Here is a 22,693-nt window from a genome sequence, read left to right on the forward strand (position 1 = left end):
GCTTTAAATGAGCAAATAATTCAACCATAATGCCTGACACTTTCTTGCCATTATAGGAGGGGTAAGATCTGTACGTTTCTGGCCCAAGGACCCAGAATTTAGCCTCAGCAGTGACAAGAAAAAGAAAGATTTCTACGAAACCAACCAGATTTTCAGAAAGAGCAACACGATACTGGTGCCATTCATCCCGATCATCAACGAGACTACTGTATACAATCTGTGCCTGCGAACCCGCAGGCAGAAGTGTGAACAATGTCTGAAATCCACTTCCGAACCCAGCTTAGAGGAGGAGCTGAATACCAACTGGATGGATTGTGGCTTTACTCCTCAGTCAGACATAGAAGGCATGAAAGCCATGATCAAGAGCACAGTGTGCAGCTACTATGCACTCTTAAATTGTAGCCATGGCACCATGCCTGTGCATGAGGAGATCTCCCTGGGCATTGCTACTCATGGTCTGCAACTTTGCTTCCTGCTGGCTGCTCGTTCAGGTTTGTAACTGAGTAGTAATCATGTATGGAATAGTGTCAGCATCGAACATCTCAGTGCTGATTTCACCAGAATACTCCATTCAAACCCTCTAATCCATTCAGTCACTGGGTTATATTCCGACTGATTTGGATTGCAATAATTAACTGATTTTGGTCCATATCTCTTGGTATCTGGCCTAACAAATTTATTTCAAAGTCGTAGAGTCAAACACCACAGACACAGGCCCTTCAGCCCACCATGTTCATGAAACTTGTGGATTGTATCTGATACCACTACCTCCTCTGTCAATGAGTTCTGGATATCAATCACTGTCTGTAAAAACTGGAAAGGAAGGACATTAGTTTGGAGGATGTGGAATCGGTATGGGTAGAGCTGCGAAACAATAAGGGGCAGAAAATGCTGGTGGGTGTTGTGTACAGGCCACCTAACAGTAGTAGTGAAGTTGGGGATGGCATCAAACAGGAAATTAGAAATGCTTGCGACAAAGGCAAAGCAGTTATAATGGGCGACTTCAATCTACATATAGATTGGGTGAATCAAACTGGCAGGGGTGCTGAGGAAGAGGATTTCTTGGAATGTATACGGGATAGTTATCTAAACCAACATGTAGAGGAACCAACGAGAGAGCTGGCTATTTTAGACTGGGTATTGAGTAATGAGGAAGGGTTAGTTAGTAGTCTTGTTGTGCGTGGCCCCTTGGGCAAGAGTGACCATAATATGGTTGAGTTCTTCATTAGGATGGAGAGTGACATTGTTAATTCAGAAACAATGGTTTTGAACTTAAAGAAAGGTAACTTTGAGGGTATGAGACGTGAATTGGCCAAGATTGACTGGCAAGTAATTCTAAAAGGGTTGACGGTGGATATGCAATGGAAGGCATTTAAAGACTGCATGGATGAACTACAAAAATTGTTCATCCCAGTTTGGCAAAAGAATAAATCAGGGAAGGTAGTGCATCCATGGATAACAAGGGAAATCAGGGATAGTATCAAAGCAAAGGATGATGCGTACAAACTAGCCAGAAAAGCAGCATACCGGAGGACTGGGAGAAATTCAGAGACCAGCAGAGGAGGACGAAGGGCTTAATTAGAAAAGGAAAAATGGATTATGAAAGAAAACTGGCAGTGAACATAAAATCTGACTGCAAAAGTTTTTATAGATATGTGAAAAGAAAGAGATTAGTTAAAACAAATGTAGGTCCCTTGCAGTCAGAAACAGGTGAGTTGATCATGGGGAACCAGGATATGGCGGACCAATTGAATAACTACTTTGGTTCCGTCTTCACTAAGGAAGACATAAATGATCTGCCGGAAATAGCAGGGGCCCGCGGGTCAAAGGAGGTGGAGGAATTGAGTGAAATCCAGGTTAGTCGGGAAGTGGTGTTGGGTAAATTGAATGGATTAAAGGCCGATAAATCCCCAGGGCCAGATAGGCTGCATCCCAGAGTACTTAAGGAAGTAGCTCCAGAAATAGTGGATGCATTAGTAATAATCTTTCAAAACTCCTTAGATTCTGGAGTAGTTCCAGAGGATTGGAGGGTAGCAAACGTAACCCCACTTTTTAAGAAGGGAGGGAGAGAGAAAACGGGGAATTACAGACCAGTTAGCCTAACATCGGTAGTGGGGAAACTGCTAGAGTCAGTTATTAAAGATGGGATAGCAGCACATTTAGAAAGTGGTGAAATCATTGGACAAAGTCAGCATGGATTTACGAAAGGTAAATCGTGTCTGACGAATCTTATAGAATTTTTCGAGGATGTAACTAGTAGCGTGGATAGGGGGAGAACCAGTGGATGTGGTGTATCTGGACTTCCAGAAGGCTTTCGACAAGGTCCCACATAAGAGATTAGTATACAAACTTAAAGCACATGGCATTGGGGGTTCAGTATTGATGTGGATAGAGAACTGGCTGGCAAACAGGAAGCAAAGAGTAGGAGTAAACGGGTCCTTTTCACAATGGCAGGCAGTGACTAGTGGGGTACCGCAAGGCTCAGTACTGGGACCCCAGCTATTTACAATATATATTAATGATCTGGATGAGGGAATTGAAGGCAATATCTCCAAGTTTGCGGATGACACTAAGCTGGGGGGCAGTGTTAGGTGTGAGGAGGATGCTAGGAGACTGCAAGGTGACTTGGATAGGCTGGGTGAGTGGGCAAATGTTTGGCAGATGCAGTTTAATGTGGATAAATGTGAGGTTATCCATTTTGGTGGCAAAAACGGGAAAGCAGATTATTATCTAAACGGTGGCCGATTGGGGAAGGGGGAGATGCAGCGAGACCTGGGTGTCATGGTACACCAGTCATTGAAGGTAGGCATGCAGGTGCAGCAGGCAGTAAAGAAAGCGAATGGCATGTTGGCTTTCATAGCAAGAGGATTTGAGTATAGGAGCAGGGAGGTTCTACTGCAGTTGTATAGGGTCTTGGTGAGACCACACCTGGAGTATTGCGTGCAGTTTTGGTCTCCAAATCTGAGGAAGGACATTATTGCCATAGAGGGAGTGCAGAGAAGGTTCACCAGACTGATTCCTGGGATGTCAGGACTGTCTTATGAAGAAAGACTGGATAGACTTGGTTTATACTCTCTAGAGATTAGGAGATTGAGAGGGGATCTTATAGAAACTTACAAAATTCTTAAGGGGTTGGACAGGCTAGATGCAGGAAGATTGTTTCCGATGTTGGGGAAGTCCAGGACAAGGGGTCACAGCTTAAGGATAAGGGGGAAATCCTTTAAAACGGAGATGAGGAGAACTTTTTTCACACAGAGAGTGGTGAATCTCTGGAACTCTCTGCCACAGAGGGTAGTTGAGGCCAGTTCATTGGCTATATTTAAGAGGGAGTTAGATGTGGCCCTTGTGGCCAAGGGGATCAGAGGGTATGGAGAAAAGGCAGGTACGGGATACTGAGTTGGATGATCAGCCATGATCATATTAAATGGCGGTGCAGGCTCGAAGGGCCGAATGGCCTACTCCTGCACCAAATTTCTATGTTTCTATGTTTCTATGTTTTCCCCTCAGATCCCCTTTAAAACTCCTTCTCATCTTAATACTTTGCCTTCTTGTTTGTGATATACTCACCAAGGGCAAACACTTTCTGACTATTTATCCATCAATGCCTCATAAATTGATTGGCATTTATCATATCACTCTTCAGACTTCTGTACTCAGTCCTGAAGGGCCTCAACCTAAAATATTGTCTGTCTATTCACCTCCACAAATGATGCCTTGCCTGCTGAATTTATCCAGTGCTATGTTTTTTGTCATTACAGCTGTGGTGTGTTTAAAATGGAAGTACAGGTGCACAACCTTTTATCCGAAAGCCTTGGGACCAGACACTTTTCGTAATTCAGAATTTTTCGGCTTTCGGAATGGAAGATTTTTAGCGTAGATTTTAACGGCTGGCTCAGTGGTAGAGTGCTCGGCTCATATCCGCAAGGTCGCGAGTTTGCGCCTCGATCCCGGCAGTTACTCGATCGCGAGTTTGAGTCTTCAATGTCGTTTTTTCTTGCAGAATAGGAGAGAATAGGGAGGGTTAGGCTGGGATCATTCTCTGCGAGATAATCTTAGTGCGGGAGACAAGTGTAGGAGTGGTGTACTGACTGTGTGGGCAGAACTTTGGAAGTGATTGCCCACCATTCTCAAAAGCCGCTGTGTCTCCCTGTCCCTCCAACTCCAGAGGAATCCGCTGCCCGATGGGCCGCTACGGCGACAAGTGGCAGTTCGCCCACAGCCCGAGCTGCGCTCCCTCATCCGCAACCCGGGTTCCTCTGGAGTTGGAGCGGGGCTGGGCTAGAGTTGTTGCTGGCTGTGAGTCTCTGGGATCTCCGTGCTTGCAGTGGGCCTGGGGGTCGGTGTCCCGATGAGGGGGCGCAGCTCGGGCTGTGGGCGAACCGCCACTTGTCGCTGTAGCGGCCCATCGGGGAGCGGCTTCTGGTGGTCCTGACGTCTCTCAGCTCCTGTCCAGGGGGATGGCCGGAGATGTCAGGACCAACAAGAACCCGCTCCCCGATGCGCCGCTACAGCGACAAGTGGCAGTTCACCCACAGCCCGAGCTGCGCCCCCTCATCCGCAACCCGGGTTCCTCTGGAGTTGGAGCGGGGCTGGGCTAGAGTTGCTGCTGGCTGTGAGTCTCTGGGATCTCCGTGCTTGCAGTCGGTGTCCCGTTGGCCCTGACGTCTCCGGTCACCCCTCTGGACTGGAGCTGAGACTGGGAACTGTACCGCCCTTGCCCCCTCCCTCTGCAACGGCAAACAACCCCACAGTTCCCAGTCTCAGCTCCTGTACAGGGGGGTGGCCGGAGACGTCACAGCCCGAGCTGCGCCCCCTCATCCGCAACCTCAAGACCAAGACGTACTTTGCACACCATCAGCTTCTGTCCCTACGGGGAGCGTGTTCCTCTGGAATTGGAACGGGGCTGGGCTGCTGCTGGCTGTGGGTCTCTGGGATCTCCGTGCTTGCAGTGGGCCTGGGGGCCGGTGTCCCGTTGGTCCTGACGTCTCCGGTGATTGGCACTAGCTCCGACGTGAAGACAGTGCAAAACCCCCGCGCCGGTGCAATGGGCGGGGAGCTGGAGAGGGGAGGGAAGGGGTCACACACATGGCCTGGAAGCAGAGGGGTGTAGGTGGGGTGAAACTTAAGGGAGCGACAATTTGCTGCTGCCTGCCCGCTGAGTTAAAAAGTTCTCATGCAAGACTCACGATACACTGTGTATCAGTAGGCAGCAGCAGATTGTCAATTATTAACCCTCCCGCGCAATATACCCTCACCTTCTCTTTTATGAATGGAGATTTAGTTCCCCTTTCTTCGAGGACCGACCGGAGGTTCCGCTGTCACCTCTGCGGGCCGCCCTCGGTGAACGTTTTCAAGGACCTTTCTTCAAGGACTGAAAAAATGTCGCTATTCGGAGGTTTTCGTTATTTGGAACTTCGGATAAAAGTTGTGCACCTATAAAAGGTCAGCATCGCTCTCATTGTAGCTTTCTCATGGCTCATCACAATCCTCAAGATCACTGGAAGTAGCAAGGCAATCAATAGAAAATAGAGACAAAGTTACTGACCAGCGATTTAGACCCAGAAATCATTTTAATTTTATTTTTCATATCCATCGTGAATTTTAAATTTAGTCTGTACTTTACAGCATTGTAACATTTCTAACAATTTAACACTTCTTACTTAGATGATCCAGATCGTGGTGTTGGAGCAATAATCTACAACAAGAAGCAGTATATTGTGAGTAAAGCTGCATAGTATTTTTATTCCGCATTGGGGTCTGGATTATGTGGACAAAGTTCGCATTTCTTGCCCATTCAAATTACTCTTGAGAGGGTGATAAGCAAGTCTCTCCTTGGACGACTGGTGTCCTTTTTGTGAAGGTGCTCCCATGTGCTATAGGATTGGGAATTCCCAGATTTTGGCGCAATGACCAGGTGATAAATTATCACGTCCAAATTGTGGACGGTATTTTGGAAGTGATGTGTTTCATTGTACCTGCTGTCCTTGACCTTCTAGATGGCATAACATTTGCAGAACATGGAACAATACAGCTCTAGAACAAGCACTTTGGCGTGATGCCAATTTAAACAATAACTCTTTCTGCCTTGTAAACAGATGCCCAGCTCCGAGTGGTGGAGAATCAAGCTGTTAACATACAATTACCAGGTTGCCAACAATGTCTGATGTCTTGGATAGACAGGTGGAGTGACTGTTTAGCAGCCTCACAGCCTGTGGAAGGAAGCTGTTTAGCAGTCTGGTTGTCCGTGCTTTGATGCTGCGGTATCTCTTTCCTGATGGCAGGAGATCTAGATGAGTGTGGAGGGGGTGCAGTCTGTCTTTTGCTGTGCTCAGTGCTTTTTTCAGGCAGCGGCTCTGGAACAGTTCTTGTCCGGGGGTAGCGAGACGCCAATGACCCTCTCTGCTCCCCTCACTACTCTCTGCAGAGACTTCCTGTCTGAGCAGTTACAGTTGGAGTACCGTGTGTTCATGCAGTACGTAAGTACAGACTCCACCGTGCCCCTGTAAAAAGTCCTGAGGATGTTGGTGGGAAGTGAGACCTGTTTGAGTTTGAGTAGTCACGTGTTTGAGGCTTTTTTGGTACCTGTATAAGTTTGACCTTACACTTGCAGTAATACAAATTGGCATTCTGACTATGATTGTTTGAGCACCCAGGTGACTGATGTTACTGTTGGTAACTCCCTCAGCTGGTGTGTAGTAACATCCCAGATTCCACTTACTGCACACAAGACTTCCACACATTGTATCCAAGGCAATCAGGCTTTGCTGTACCATCTTCTTGCGCTTCCTGTACTCTCTAACAGCAACTGAAATATTCTTGTGAATTAATTGATTCATCATTGGTACCTTCACAATGCTTGAATGTAACATTTGTGGCATTTGTAACCTTGGATCTTGGGGGGGAAAGGACACAATGGGAGGAGTGTGTAAATGATTTGAAGATGTAGTGGGGAAGGAAAAGGCAAGTGGGAGATTAGGGGTTAGGATGAGGAGTGGTTGAAAAAGACGTGTGTGTGAGAAAGATCCTGTGTGGATCAGAGGAGAAAGAAATGGGTGGGTCACCCTGAAATTGGAGAGTTCAATATTCATGCAATGGGGTTTTAGACCAACTGTGCAGAATACGAGGTGCTAATCCTCTAGTTTGCATTTGGGCTCAGTATGACAGTGGGGGGGCTGTGGAAAGGCCGGATGGTGTGGGAATCGGCAGGGGGATTATAATGGCCTGTGGAAAATCCAGGTAGCTGGTGCACAGTGCAGATGCTTGACAGAGTGGTCGCCTAGTTCGCGCTTCGTCTCACAAATCGAGAGCAAGCCACATCTTGTGCATTAAATGCAACAGATGAAGTTGGAGGAGATGCAAGGGAACCTCTCGCCTGAAAAGGTGTTTAGATTCCTGGATAGAGGTGAGGGAGGACTGTGGAGACAGGAGACTGGTCCCTGTGGAAAGCGACATGTGATGGGGAACAGAAGATATAATTGGTTGTAGGAAATGTTTGTTGTTTGTGCCTGATGCTACTCATCTGCACTAACAGCATTTCTCCACATAATTCCTGAAGATTGCTTCATGCCTAACAATATCTAACAGAGTAAGACATTTCATTTCATTTCACTGCACATCTCGTATGTGTATGTGACAAATAAACTTGACTTGACTTGACATGGTAGAAATATTTTCCAATTTCTGACAGTTATTTTGTCTCATGAAAGTCCTTTGTTTAATCAAGAAGCAATTACCAATTAAAGAGGGATTGGAAAAGTCTTTGAGGATCATTCATCTCCCAAAACCTCTTCCTGACATAATGTTTGATCTTCTTCAGTAGAATATATGGCACTGCCATAGGCTACCTCTGACATAGCCAAACCAAAGTTACGTATAGCATCCATATACAGTAAATCTGAGACCCAATGGTGTTGGTGATTTTGATGGTCCAGGATCTGGCTCCTTCACTGGTTTGGAATATAAGCTGCAGGTTCTAAGTGCAAGTTGAATATGGCCAGAGCTGTGGGTCAGGAGTGTGAGCTAGGTATGGGCTAGTAGTGGGGGCTACCTTGCATACAGATACATTTCCCGGTGAGACTGGTGAGCTTAAAGGGAGCACCCGGAACAAGATCCAGGTCAATTTGAAGAAAGCACAGGAAACAGGGTCCCACGTGTTGAACAGAACCAGGACAATGGTGTGTGGGAAGAACCAGCAGGATTTGGTCGAATGGTGTGTTATCTGAGTTTTTTAATTTTTTTTTAATTTAAAAAATATATATATTTTTATTAGAAGTACAATAAAGTACAGTAATACACATCACATATATCTTATTACATTTGTTGTACCACTTCATTTTTTGAGCTTTAAGAAAGATAGAAATAAAGAAGTAAGGAAAGTGAAAAAGAGTCGTGAAGGTGCAGGAAAGTGTTGGGAAAAGAAAGCCCCTTAGAAAAGGAGTTAGAGAAGGAAGTAAAGAAAGGAAATAGACCCTAGAAAAGAAAGAAAAAACAAAAAGAGAAACAATCGCTCTATTATAACACAAAACTCCGCAAAAAGGGATATACCAACCGTATTTTTTTTTACTCACCGTTACCAGATCCTGGCACCATTTATTTTTTAAATTACTATTGCACCTTATGCTTGTAGTAGTTCCATAAATGCAGACCACTTCTTTTGGAAGTGGTCTGCTTTGCCTGCTAGGAGTTCTCATCTCTTCCAGGTGTAATGTTTCGGACATATTTGAAATCTACAATTTTATTGTTGGTATAGGAGCATTTTTCCAGAATTTGAGTATAAGCTTTTTTCCCATTATTAGCCAGTAATTAAGTAGGTTCTTTTGGAACACGTTTAGATCGGGGCTACCTTCCGTTATTCCAAAAATAATCCATTCTGCTTTTGGTACAAGTTTTATTTTAAATAATTTTTCAAATATTTTGTTCCAGAATTTTGGGATTTTTCTACAAAAAACAAAAGAGTGCGCTATGGTAGCTTCTTGAAACTGACATTTATCACAAATGGGTGAGACGTTAGGGAAAAGTTTATTTATTTTGGTTTTTGAATAGTATAGTCTATGTAATGTTTTGAATTGAATTAGAGTATGTCGTACGTTGATCGAGCATTTATGCACATATAGTAAATGTTTATCCCAGCTCTCTTTTGAAATTTTTATAGTTAGTTCTTGTTCCCAGTCTCTTCTAATACCATCAGTTGTAGGTATTTCTATATTTAAAATAGTGTTGTATAAGTATGATATTAGGTTTGCTGATTCAGCCTTTGTCTTCATTGCATCATCCAGTAAGTCTGGAGGCATGTTATGATAGTCTTTTGTGTATTTTTTCAGATAGTCATGGATTTGAAGATATTTAAAATATTGATTATTTCTCAACTTATATTTCAGTTGTAGTTGTTGAAATGATATTAATTTTCCAAATTCATACAAGTCTCCGAGCATTTTGATTCCCATTCTTTCCCATTGTGTAAATGATTTATCTATAATTGAAGGTTTAAATGACGGATTGTTGACTATTGGCATTAAAAGAGATAGATTTCTTAATTTTAGATTCTGTTTTATTTGTTTCCAATTTCTAATTGTGCTATGTATAATTGGATTTTTATTGTAATTTTTGTTATTCAGATTCATTGGTGAGATTCGAGTCGCTCCTGTATTACACGGAGAGCAGTCCTCTCTCTCCATTAAAATCCAGTCCACCTGCTGGGCAGAGTTGTCCAGCAGGTGAATCATATTTTTAATATTTACTGCCCAATTATAGTACATAAAGTTAAGGAGTGCTAGACCACCCATCTCTTTTGGTTTACTAAGGTGTGTTCTTTGTATTCTGTGGGATTTATAATCCCATACAAAATTTGTAATGTCTGAGTCCAATTTTTTGAAAAACTTTTTTGGAAGATATATAGGTATTGATTGGAATAAATATAGGATTTGTGGTAAAAAGATAATTTTTATAGCATTTATTCGGCCTATTAAAGACATCAGGAGCGTTTTCCAGAATTTGATTAGATTATTTAGTTTCTTAAGTAAGGGACTATTATTGGCATTAAACATAGCGTGATAGTTTCTAGTAATTTCAATTCCCAAATATTTGATTTTTCTGTGGCTATTTTAAAGAGGAATTTCAAGAGATGTGTTGAGTCTTTCGGTTTTATCAACATAATTTCACTTTTGTTCCAGTTTATTCTGTATCCTGACTTATTCTGAGTTATCTGTTATCTGAGTTCTAACCGTATTATTGACAAAGCACCTATTCTTGTTCTGTAGGTTGGAGCTGGCTATAATGGGTACATCAAGAAGGCAACATATGGAAACTTCCCTCGCCGTGGGCGAAAAAAAAAGTCAATACCAGCCAAAGCCAAATCCATGGTTCATGCAGAAGTGAACACACTTCTCTTCAGGTTTGGCATGCTATGGGGGTTTTGGGTATGATGCCTGTGTACAGTTAGTGTGTCAAATGCTTTGTTAGAGCCAACCTTTGGTCCATAGCTCCCTGAGTCAGTCTGGAAAGACATAACTGAAGACAGGCCTTGATACTGAGGAAACGTAGCCATATGACTCTATAATCCTGGCAGTGAGGAAGAAGAAGCATGTAGCTACTGGGTACCGGACCCCTGCTCTTAGAAAGGGTATGCAGGAGAGTTTGTTTGTCAGGGGAACGAGGGGCTGCAGATGTTAAAAAAAGAGCCTGCCCTGGTACAAGTAACATCCACATATCATGTACTGTCTCTCATGGGAATCCAGTACTCCACATGCACTCATCCTCTACTGTACCACATAAGCCCAAACGCTGTTCCACACATTAAAAAATGTTGTATTCATCTACACATCCCATATGTCTGTAACTGCCCCACACTCTGTGTATTATCACACATTGGTCTATATACTAAACAGCCAGTACACACTACACAGTGGAATCCACCTTTAGTTTGCCACCTTGCCCCACCCCTCTCCACTACTTTTATACTGGCTAGCTGCCCTCTACTCTATTAGTCCAAATGAAGGTTCCCAATCTATATACTGTGCACACTCCTTATTCTGTCTCACTACGTATACTGCCCTGCACTCCCTATACTGCCCCACACTCCCTATACACACTCCCTATACTGCCCTGCACTCCCTCTACACACTCCCTATAACGCCCCACACTCCCTATACTGCCCCACACTCCCTATACTGCACTCCCTTTATTGTCCACAATCCCTACACTCTCGACATTTCCTATACTATCTACATACTCCTAATAGTGTCCAACCACTAAGCGCGCTTCTTAAACTTTCCCTGAACACTACACATAAACATTAAACTATTGCATCTTTATTTGTTTTGTTATTGTTTAATGTGCTTATAAAACTGTAGCAGGTAAGAATTTCATTGTTCTGTGATGCCGATGCATATGACAATTAAACACTCTTGATTCATGAGTTCTGCTTCTGAATTTTCTATCCTCTTGACCAGAACATCAATATCTTCCTGGAGTCTAAAGGTCCCTTCCTCACTGTTCACCACATGGCCAACACATGTATCATTTGCAGGCTTCCTCACTATTCCTTCTGCCTCCACCAGCCTTTAAGCTGAGAGTTCGAGAACTCCACAGCCATTCGGAGAAACTGAGTAATTAGTCTAATTTTAGTATTGTCATCAATTTAAAAAAAATCATGGTCTCATCTTTGATCATTGGTACTCAGAGATCTGCACACTCAAAAACTTAAGACTATTGACTCTCTCCACCGCTGTCTCAATAAAGATGGTGCATGGATCCTCAACTTTCCCTTCCTGAAGTCAACAATCAGCTCCTTGATCGTGTTAATATTAAGAACCAGATCATTGTTGTTGCACCATTCAATCAGATTATTGAATTCCTCGCTCATTACCAGTTATTCATCCAACAACAGTAGGATTCTGAAGTGAGAAAAAAAAGATAGTAATTGTGGGGGTAATTGTGTACACATCATTTTTGTTAGTTCAGTTTTTGTTATCAGACTTCCGAATAATCCTTCCATAAGTTAAGATACTGTCTGATTCACCTCTACCCCAATGTAGACATTGAACGTTAATAGTGGAACTGTTGTGCTACAATGGTGACAACAATAATCTGAACTCTATATCTTCTTCTGTACTCTACCTATTATACTTGAGTTTGACATTTGTATTTATGTATAGTATTAGCTGATCTGATTGGATACAATGCATATAGAGGTTTTTGCTGTACCTCAGTACATCTAAATCAATAATAAACCAAAACATAAAACACCTAAACCAAAGATGACTCCTCCCTGTTGAAAAATACACAGAAATCACTCAATATGGTAACAGTATTTCCACAGTGTTGTAATGAAGGACACCAAATACACATGGCTGATGTGAGAACAATTATTAAGAATGGAGAGAGAGATAGGAAACTAATTCTGCGCTTTGTAACAATGAACATAATATGCATATCAGACTTTAGAATCTTCTTCTTGCGTATGATGTGCATGACAAGTTGTAAGTCAACTTGTTCTATTTGATCTTGTTTGTGCACGTCGGGTTGATTGCATTAATCGAAACAGGGTGGACCACATGAAGGTTACAATCTCCCACCCCAGACTTTAGAATTAAATAATAAGATGGGAGCTCGCTTGTATGTAGTAGTGTCCAAAAGACGGGCTTCTGTAACCCAGGCAGTATAAAATGTATGTCGAAACACAGTACCATCTGTTCCAGCCCATTCCAGTTCCAGTCACATTACAGGAGAGAGATTACTACACCAGGAAAGTGTAAACGGAAAATTAAGAGGAAGTTCCCATCTTTTCTTTACCAAATTAGTCACAATTCTGCTTCAGCACAATTGGGCCTAACCACTTGCTGATCTCTGCTGTTACAGGTCAGACAGGGACATCGATTCTGCTGTGCTGGTTTCTTCCAAAATACCCTGCAAAGAATGTGAAATGAAGATCATCGCTTCTGGCATAAAGACTATGGTTTCTGTCAAAGATTTGCTGGAATCAGAGAGGGATAAAGAATGGAAACACATTGTGGTAAATACATTGCATCTTTTGTTCCTTCATCATTTGTTTAATTTTGGCCAAAGAAGGCTCACTATTCACGTTCAGTGTAGAGCACCATTTCTAATGTTGGAGCAGCAACATTATTAGGACTTAAATATTTCAGGAAAAAACAATCAAAAATGTTTCAGAGGGCCTCCCTGGAGAGTTAGCATTTATTTCTCCCCTTTTTGTCATTACATTAAATACTGTGCAGAATTATCGCTAACATTTATTCTGCTTTTGGAGTGCTGCACCTATAGTAGCTGCTGAAATGCTCAGGGAGTCGCTGGTCCAGGAAGAGCAGTTTATTGGGGTGCAACAGAGCTGAAAAGGCCTTGTCGGGCTGAAGTACAGGCTTCACTATCCTTCGAAATATGTGTAAACATAAATTAAGGTAGTGGGGAAATGTTTCAGGTGAGAGCCTTAGAATCACACAGTACAGAAACAGGACCTTTGGCCCTATTCAACTATGCCGACAAAGATCCCCCATCCAAGCGAGAACCGTTTGCCAGCATCTGGCCCACCATATCTCGCTAAACCATTTCTATCCATGTATCTTTCCAAATATATTTTAAATATTGTTATTGTACCTCTCTCAGCTACTTCATCAGGCACCACACTCCATGTACCAACTGCTCTGAGTGAACAGCAATCTTTTTTTAAAACAATAGACAAACTACTCAACCGACAAAGAACTCAACGGGTCAGGCACCATCTGTGGTGAGAAATGGACAGACGTCATTTCAAGTTGGGACCTTTCTTCTGACCTGAAACGCCGTCCATCAGCCTATGGACGGAGCCTGACCAAAATGTGGTCTGTCCATTTCCTTTCGCAGATACTGCCTGACCCGCCGAGTTCCTCCAGCAGTTTGCTTTTTGCACAAGATTCCAGCATCTGCAGTTTCATGTCTCAATATTTAAAAAATGGTAATGAAGGGAGAACAATTAATCTATACATTGATATTTAAAAGGAATTTGATCAAGTAGTTCAGACAGTCGCATCACAGCTCCAGATATTACGATTCAATCTTAACCTCGGATGCTGTCCTTGTGGAGTTTGCATGTTCAATCTGTGACTATATTCACTTGCAAAATCATACAGTTGATTAGGTTAAATGTCTTCTGGAAATTGTCCCTGTGGGTGGTCACAGGGGATTTTGACATGGGAGGGATGGGAACCATACTGTGATTGTCAGAAGCAGATGTATGAATGGGAAAGGTTCAGAGGGATATGGGGCAAATGGGAGCAAGTGGAACTAACTTAGATGGGGCACCTTGGTGGGCATGGACAAGTTGGACTGTTTGTGCAGTATGACTTGATGACTCTATGAGTGATATCCATTTGGCTTTGGTTTATGGAGACTAAAACTTGATGCATCTTGTGAATTAAAATCCTTAAAACTTAAATAAAAACTGAAAATATCCCAAACTGAGTCAAAAATTGAAATTAAAATATCTAAGTTTCAGTTAGGATCTGCCACTTGGAGTTATGTGTCTGTATGAGTGTTGTCTAATCTATGTTCTCAATATGGTTCACAGTAGCACAGTGGTTACATTATCAGACAAATATTACAGAGGCCTAGACTCACAATCGAGCAAACTCGAGTTTGACTTTACCTCCCATCACACATACAGTGGAATATTAAGACTGGTTGATAGGTTGGATTTTTAAAAATAAATCCAGCCATTAATAACGTGACCACAAAACCTAACTGGTTCATTAACCTGTTCACTGCCAGGTTTTTTTTTCACTATTGGCCATGGCCCGAGTATACTCGGGGGTGGCACTGAACAGGTTAACATAATGTAATAAAAAGGAACTGCAGAAACTGGTTTATACCAATTATAGACAGAAAATGCTGGAGTATCTCAACGGGTCAGGCAGAATCCCTGGAGAAAATACCAAGGACTTTCTCTCAGACAAGAATAAAAAGGGTCAAAACATCACCAATATATTTTCTCCAGAGATGCTGCCTGGCCTGCTAAGTTATCCAGCATTTAGTGTCTACTTTGATGTATTAGCATCCTCTAATGGAAGACATCTGTTGTCCTTCCTGACATGACCTGATTGTGACTATAGACTACAGCAAAGTGGTTTACTCCGAATTTCTCTCTGAAGTTCTGGGTAAGCCACACTGTTCAAAGGCAAGTAAGGATGGTCCTAAATGCAGTGCTTGCCAGTGGCATCTTACTTACTTAGGCTTAGTTCCTCCCACACTGTTGAGTGCATTGGGCAGTAAGCTTTCGCCATTCTGTTTGGTTACGTGCGACATCTTCCACCCTTGTTAGGCTTGTGTCCCGGGCTTCCAAATCCTTCTGGAATGTTCACCTCCGTGTGAGTTTTGGGTGGCCTCTTTTCCTTCTTCCGTCAGGGTGCCATGTCATTGCTATCATATCTGCACGTTCCGGTGACATTCTGAGTACATGACCTGCAAATTTCATCCTGCGTCCCTCTATGTCTTGGCTGAGAGGCTTTGTTGCAATTTCATGATAGATCTCCTCATTTGTGATGTTGTCTCTGTAGCTAGTCTTAAGGATCTTCCTCAAGCAGCGTTATTGGAATGCATCCAATTTATTTTTCATCTTCACATTAATTGTCCATGTCTCACTGGCATAGAGAACTATGGATTGGAAGAGTTTGACTTTTAGCATCTTGACTTTTCCCACCACTAGACCATATTGGTTGCATTCGTCTGAAAACTGATGCAGCTTTACCAATTCGGGAGTTAATGTCGAACTCTACATCTCCATCTACTGTCAAGATAGGTAAATCTTGTGGTGTTTTCCACAGCTTCCCCATTGATTATCAGTTGGTCTTTTGGCTGCTGGTCTCCAGTCTGCATGGGCTTAGACTTCTGGCAGCTGATGGCATCCAACCTTTGATGCATTCTCCTCCAGACTCTGCTAGTAGTGCAATGTCATCGACAAAATCTAGGTCAGTGAGGCGTCTACCTGTTCTCCACGGTATTCCAAAGTCAGGTTTGTTCATTGTCTTCTGCACGACGTAGTCAATTGTGACAATAAACAGTAAGGGGGACAGAAGGCATCTAGATCACCAAATATGAATAAATTGTCACGTCTCCATAAGGAGTTTGTATTGCAAACTGTGAGTGAGGAACTATTTATTGCTCATATTGAGGTAATTCTGATCGGTTAGACTGGGAAGTATTGAAACTATTTCCGTCCTCTCTCCCCAGTGGAAGTGGCCCGAAGACGTCCAAGGTAAGACTCATAATTGCAAACATTGGAATTAGAAGTATAGAGTTAATGCTAGTGGAGAAACTCAATGGGTCGACCGGCATCTGAGGAGGATCTTTCTTCAAATTGAGTCAGAAGAAGGGGCCTGACTCGAAGTGTCCTGGCAGAACTATATAGAATTTTGAGAGACATAGATAAGGTGGATAATCAGAATCTTCCTCCCAGGGTGAAAATATCAATGACTAGAGGACATGGCCATAAGGAAAGAGGGGGAAGGTTTAAAGGAAGTGTGGGTGGGGGGGTCATTTTTTTTAATACAGAGTAGTGAGCGCCTGGAACATGCAGTGGTGGGTGCCTGGCTGGAACATTTCCACAAATGGGGGAAGTATCAAATCAGGGACTTGGCTGCAGAATTGTGCTGTGAAGAGAGTAGACGTTTTCTTGCAGAGGCTGGTTAATCTCTGGAACTCTCCACCCCAAGAGATTGGAAAAGTTAGACGTTGGGGCAGGTACATTTTTGAAATACTGGGGGATTGAGTCAAGTGGGGCGATGGTGCAGAAGAGGAGATGAGGTCAGCTCATCTTGAATACTGCGTTGGGCAAGCTTGAGGGGCCAACTGGCCTGCTCTTGCTCTTATGTTCTCAAGTTCTCGTGTTCATGGTACAACAAGCTCTTGTGTCCTTGCACTCTCTCCTCTTTATTGACTCCATGTTTAATCCCGCAGTCATGCCTTGATTGTCTCACTTAGGCTTTCTGCTCCTGGGACTGGGCCTATAACTGCTGCAGTAAAATGCTGGGCATAAAATCACAATATTCTTTAACACTGTTTCACTCTGTCCTCACTCTCTCCTTCCTCCTCACTCTGTCACTGTTCTAACTCTCTCCTCCTCACATCTAACTCTCCCTCTTTTTCACCCTCTGTCCTTGCTCCCTCCTCTCTCTCCCCCCCTCTACCACCCCCATCTCCCCCCCCTCTCTCCCCCCTCCCCCCTCTCCCCTCTCCCCCACCTCTCTCCCCTCTCTCTCCCCCTCTCTCTCCCCTCTCTCCTCACCACTCCCTCGTCTCCCCCTCTCTCCCCTTACCTCTCTCTCCCCCACCACCACTCTCTCATTCTCTTTCACTCTCTCTGTCTTTCTCACTCTCTCCCTCTGTCCTCAATTTCTCTGCTCCTTGTGTCCTCACACACTCCCTCACCATGCTCTCTCCCTCTGTCCTCACTCTCTCCCCTGTCCTCACTCTCTCCCATCCTCCTCTTGCTCTCCTTCCATCTCTCTCCCTCTCTCTATCCTCACTCTCTCTTTGTCCTCACCTCTCTGCCCACAATCTCTTTGCCCTTAGTCTCTCTGTCCTCATTCTCTCTCTCTGTCTGTCCTCACTTTATCTCTCTGTCCTCACTCTCTCTCCATCTCCTCACACTCACCCTCTTGTTGTCCGCTATCAGTCCAATAAAGATCACATCCCAATTCTCCTGAAATGTAACCGTTCCCTTGCAATCACCCCCTCATCGTCCCCTCTGCCGCCCTCTCCGTCTTTTATTTGCCCTTTTTTGCTCTTCTCTACCTCTGTCACATTCCTTAACTCAGTCTATAAAAACAGTAGACTCTATTTCCCCTTGTATTTCCTGGGCCCACTCCATATTATTTCTTCATTCTTCCTTCTTTTGTTTACACACTCTCACAAATTGCAATGACTCAAAGTTCACATATTAATCTTGCTGTCAATATTTAGTTAAAATTCACGGTATTGCCGGCAGCATTGCTTTATGTTCCCTTTCTTGGAACAGAGTTGCTAATAAACCATTTCATTAACTTGGAAATGGCAAGTCTGGTGGACAGGATTTAGCTGAAGATGTTTGAAAAAGTTAGGACATCATCATGTACAAGTCATTGGTAAGCTACCACACATTGTTCATTTCTGGTCAACCAGCAAACAGAAAGATGTCATTAAATTGGAAAGAATGCAAAGGAGATGTTACCTGGACTTATGGGCTCGAGTTATAGCATAAGGTTGGACGGAGTGTTGGAGGCTGATGAATGATCGTATAGATATTTGCAAGGCATCGATAAAGTGAACATGCACAGTCATTTTTTTCAAGGTAGAAGATTCTAGAACTTGAGGGCATACGCTTAAAATGAGAGGGAGAGACTTAACAAAGACATCAGGAGCAACATTTTCACTCAAAAGATAGTCAGTATCTGGAATGAGCTGCGAGGCGAACTTATAGAAGCGGATTTAATTATGATTTTCAAAAGACATTTAGACAGATGTATGGGCAGGAAGTGTTTAGAGAGACATGGGCCAAATGCAGGTTAATGGGATCATTCCAGAATGCCATCTTGGTTGGCATGAACAAGAAGGGTGGAAGGGTACATGCTGTACTGCTTCATGACTCTCTGATTATCTTTCTTGTGACACAGGAAACAGCAAACCTCTGGATTCTGAGTCTAAGGTAAGCTGAGATGCTCAATAGGGTGTAGAGTCTCAGGCCTCCGTGCCCTGTTCCTCAGCACCGGTGATGACAGTTGCACCATGCACCACTGCATACTCATGTTGGAGAGTACAGCAGTGATGCAGTTAGAACTGTAGCCTCCCAGCTGCAGCCACCCTGGTTCGGATTCAACCTTCACTTTGTGGAGTTTGCACGTTCTCTCTGTGTCGGTGTGGGCTTCACCCTGGATGCACCAGTTTCCTCCCACATCCCAAAAACATGCATGTTCATGGGTTAATTGGCCGCTGTGAATTGTTGCTTGTGTATACATGAGTTGTGGAATCTGGGCAGATTTGTTGGGAAAGCGAGTGAGTATTGATTACAGGGAACAAAGTGAAGGAGTGGTAGGAATGATCGAAGAACTGGCATAAGGTCGACAGACCAAATAGCCTCCTTCTCTGCCATGAGTTAATATGGAAATATGGAAGTTCCTATGCAAAGAAGCCACACAGTTATAGAGGTCCAGGGGTAACTTAAAAGTCACAATTGATCAAGAGTCAAAAGGAAAGTCAAGTGTGGTTAATTGTTATATGCACCGTAAGCAGACAATAAAGTTTTTACTTGCTGCAGCTTTACAGGCCCATTAAACCAACAACAACACAAATAAATACACAATAAACAATAATGCAATAAATTATCAGTAATACTAAGTAACTAGACCACATTAGGGCAAGCTTAAGTACATAGTGTTAACTGGCACAAAATCCCTAGGAGTTTGAAGCTGATGTAGAATTATGGCTGAGGTTGCGCAGTGCAGTTCAAGAACCCAATGATTGGTGGGAAGAAGCTGTTCTTAAACCTGGACGTAAAGGTTCTCAGGCTCCTGTACCTTCTTTCTGATGGCAGCAATGAGATGAGAGCATTGCCAGGGTGGTGTGGGTCTTTATGGTATTAGCTGTCTTCTCGAGCCAGCGAATAAAGTAGATCCCTTCAATGGTGGGGACTCAGTGCCCACGATGAACCAGCCACTGTCCACCACATTCTGCAGCTTCCTTTGTTGTTGGGCATTTGGGTTACCAAACCAGGCTATGATGCAACCGATCAGTCTGTTCTACACCAGACACCTGTAGAAGTTCAACAAAGTATGCAGTGATTATAATGATTATTATACCTCAGCATAATTACACGTGACCCACTCTTCCAGTTCTAAGTTTACATCTCAGAGACATCTTGACCAGTCTTGACCTGTCCTCAAGTATTTAACGGTTACAATTTGACCAACTAAGGATGAGTCTCTTGCCATGCAACTGTATCCAATCACAACACAATTCCCCCTTGATCTAAACAATCAATCAGTGTCACATAATTCAAGAGGCTTGTTTTTGGAGGCCACATTCCCTCCATTGACCCAAGCTATCACTTACTATATTTTCCAAAAGTGGGTAATGGCATTGTGAACATGCCTGTGGCCTCGTCATGTCTTATAAAACATTCCATAGGTCAGTCAAATATTTGGTTATGCATCTCCATCTCTTGGCTGTTATTTGTACTGTTGAGCCTGCTAGCAACTTACAGAAATACACATTTGACCTGCTTCATAAAACGGGTTACTTTGTTCAATTGCACCATGTTTCAGAATCATATATCCTTACAACTGGATGTCCATGTAAAATGCCTGTAATGTCAGTCGCTATGTCTTACTGACTATTAAATAGTTGACAAATGCAGAAGTTGATTAGTAAAACTTGCAAACAGGTAGATTGCCAACATAATTCCAGGGTGAGGAATTACGTGTACTGGATTGAAAGAACTTTGGCCAATAACAACAGAGGAAACACTGGAATGGTGTTCTGTTTCGAGTTCAAGCACCAGAAGCTAAATGAAAGAACAAGATAAAAGCTTTTGATATATTGAGTTGTAAATTGAAGTAAGCACAAGTGGAATGGGGAGCGGAGTAAATGAGTCAAGGTGATGGTAGTGGTTCTAGGTCCTGGGGCACTGTTTACAGTGCTGTGATGGGGAAAAAAGTGTGCTACAGGGATAGGCTCCAGCAAGCCAGGCTGGGACTCAGTCTGTAGAATGGATGCCCAGATAGACACAAAGATTTGCAAATTAGTGTAGAGTGGGGTTGGACTATGGAGAGAAAGATAGCATCAATAATAGCTGTAACTGAAATAGGAGGGTGGCACAGCGATGCAGCGATGCGGTATAGTTGCTGCTATACAATGGCAGAGACCTGGGTTCTATGCTAACTACAGGTGCATGTCCGTATGGAGTTTGTACGTTCTCCCTGTGACCGTGTGGGATTTTTCTGGGTGCTCCAGTTTCCTTCCACATTCCTAAGACGTGCAGGTTTGTATGTTAATTGGCTTCTATAAATTGTCCCTAGCCTGTAGTGCATTTGGAATCGCTGGTTGGTGCAGACTGGGTGGGGTGCAGGGCCTGTTTGCATATTGTATCTCTAAACTAAACTAAACTAAACTGAACGAAACGAAGACGGAAGAGAGTGGGGCAAGAGGCTGAAATAGTACTTCCAGGTCATACTTCAGGGTCACATAATCTCAAATGTATCCCCAAATTCTCCTTCTCCCTCTGAATTCTACCCCTTATCCATACACTGGGGGGGGGGGCAATTTATAGTGGTCATTCAACTACCAACCCACGTGTCTTGTGGAAGAAAACTGCAGCACCCAGAGGAAACCCGCTCAGATACAGGGTAAACAGGTAAATGCCACAGACAGCTCCAGCGATCAGGATTGAGCACTGGTCTCTGGAACGGTGAGGCACCTGTGGAACCCTAACAGTCCCAGAACTCAGGTGGAAATTACAATAGGAGATTTCAAAACTAGACTTATTCCTCAAAATTTAATAAACAAAGAGGTGACTTGAACAAAGTTTTCAAGATTTCCTGTAGATTGGAGATTATGTTCTGTAAATTACTAGAGTTTTCAAGAATGAAGAGTTACAAAAGGCTTCTACACACAAAGTACTTACTCTGTTCTGCAAAGGACAATTGACATTAGATTGTTGCTTTAGTTTGTGGTTTGGAGTCTATCCTGAATTTATTTTTATACCAAACACAGCAGCCATGCACCAATAACTTTAATCTTCACACAAGTCAAACAGTTCAAGCCCAACTCCCCTCACATGAGTATGTGATCCAGCTCGCAACTCAGAGCATTGCAAGGGGAATTCTGCACTCTCTGAGCTCCTGCTTTTCTGATATTAAACCCAGGACCTGCAAGGTGGTTAAAATCACACAAAATCCTTGCAATATTCTCCATGTCCTCTGGTCTTCATCCGTGGTGCATCACACACTACTGCTGCTGAAGCTTGTTCTGATAGCAGCCTTGTTCCCGATATCACCAGAACGACTAAACACCACGGCTACTGAGAAGCAGTAAAGTCTTTCACTGAAAGTCTGTGCCAGGAACACTGAAAATGCGGGCAAATTGTAATTTTTCACTGGGATTTTGCTTGGTATCCATCTTTGCAGCCATCAGCACTTTGGACCCACTTTTCCTTTGCTGTCTCTGCAGAATTCATGTTTCAGATAATCAATTAATGAATTGCTTACAACTTTGATATATAACATTGTCTGGATTTTTCCTTTGTGCAATTAATACTTCAATTCTTATTATTGCAGCCAAAGACCGAATCTCCTGGTGAATCTCCTGGTGAGTAAATTTTCAATTATAACCATGAATAAGCATGTACACTGAAATTATCTTTATAAAAATTGTATGCTGTGCATGCTTATTCACTGTTATAAATGAAAATGTACATATTGTTTTAACAGTCTTTATCATCCTTCAATTTTTTTTAAATAGTTTTGCTTTCATCAGATCATCTGGAGTCATTAACTGTCCATCTCTCTCTCTCTCTCTCTCTCTCTGTCTCACCCTGTCTCTCTGTCTGTCTGTCTCTCTCTCTCTGTCTGTCTGTCTCTCTGTGTCTGTCTCTCTCTGTGTCTCTGTCTCTCTCTTTCTCGTTTGAGATACATACTCAGCAGGTCAGGCAGCATCTGTGGAGAGGGAAACAGTGTTC

The 22,693-nt window shown here is 43.1% G+C and overlaps 1 protein-coding gene across 1 annotated transcript in view; it reads left to right on the forward strand.

Moving 5' to 3' along the window:
* The window catches only part of LOC129706556 (cytidine and dCMP deaminase domain-containing protein 1-like), a 57,271-nt gene that overhangs the window by 1,157 nt on the left and 33,421 nt on the right, over window positions 1-22,693 (forward strand). Inside the window, exons 2-8 of the mRNA XM_055650918.1 lie at window positions 57-491; window positions 5,665-5,717; window positions 10,257-10,390; window positions 12,856-13,009; window positions 16,216-16,240; window positions 18,636-18,667; window positions 22,293-22,323. Of these exons, the coding sequence (XP_055506893.1) occupies window positions 57-491; window positions 5,665-5,717; window positions 10,257-10,390; window positions 12,856-13,009; window positions 16,216-16,240; window positions 18,636-18,667; window positions 22,293-22,323 (864 nt within the window). The remainder of the gene's footprint in view (window positions 1-56; window positions 492-5,664; window positions 5,718-10,256; window positions 10,391-12,855; window positions 13,010-16,215; window positions 16,241-18,635; window positions 18,668-22,292; window positions 22,324-22,693) is intronic.

The sequence above is a fragment of the Leucoraja erinacea genome, chromosome 19 (genome assembly GCF_028641065.1).
Source record: "Leucoraja erinacea ecotype New England chromosome 19, Leri_hhj_1, whole genome shotgun sequence".
Taxonomy (NCBI): Eukaryota; Metazoa; Chordata; class Chondrichthyes; order Rajiformes; family Rajidae; genus Leucoraja; species Leucoraja erinaceus.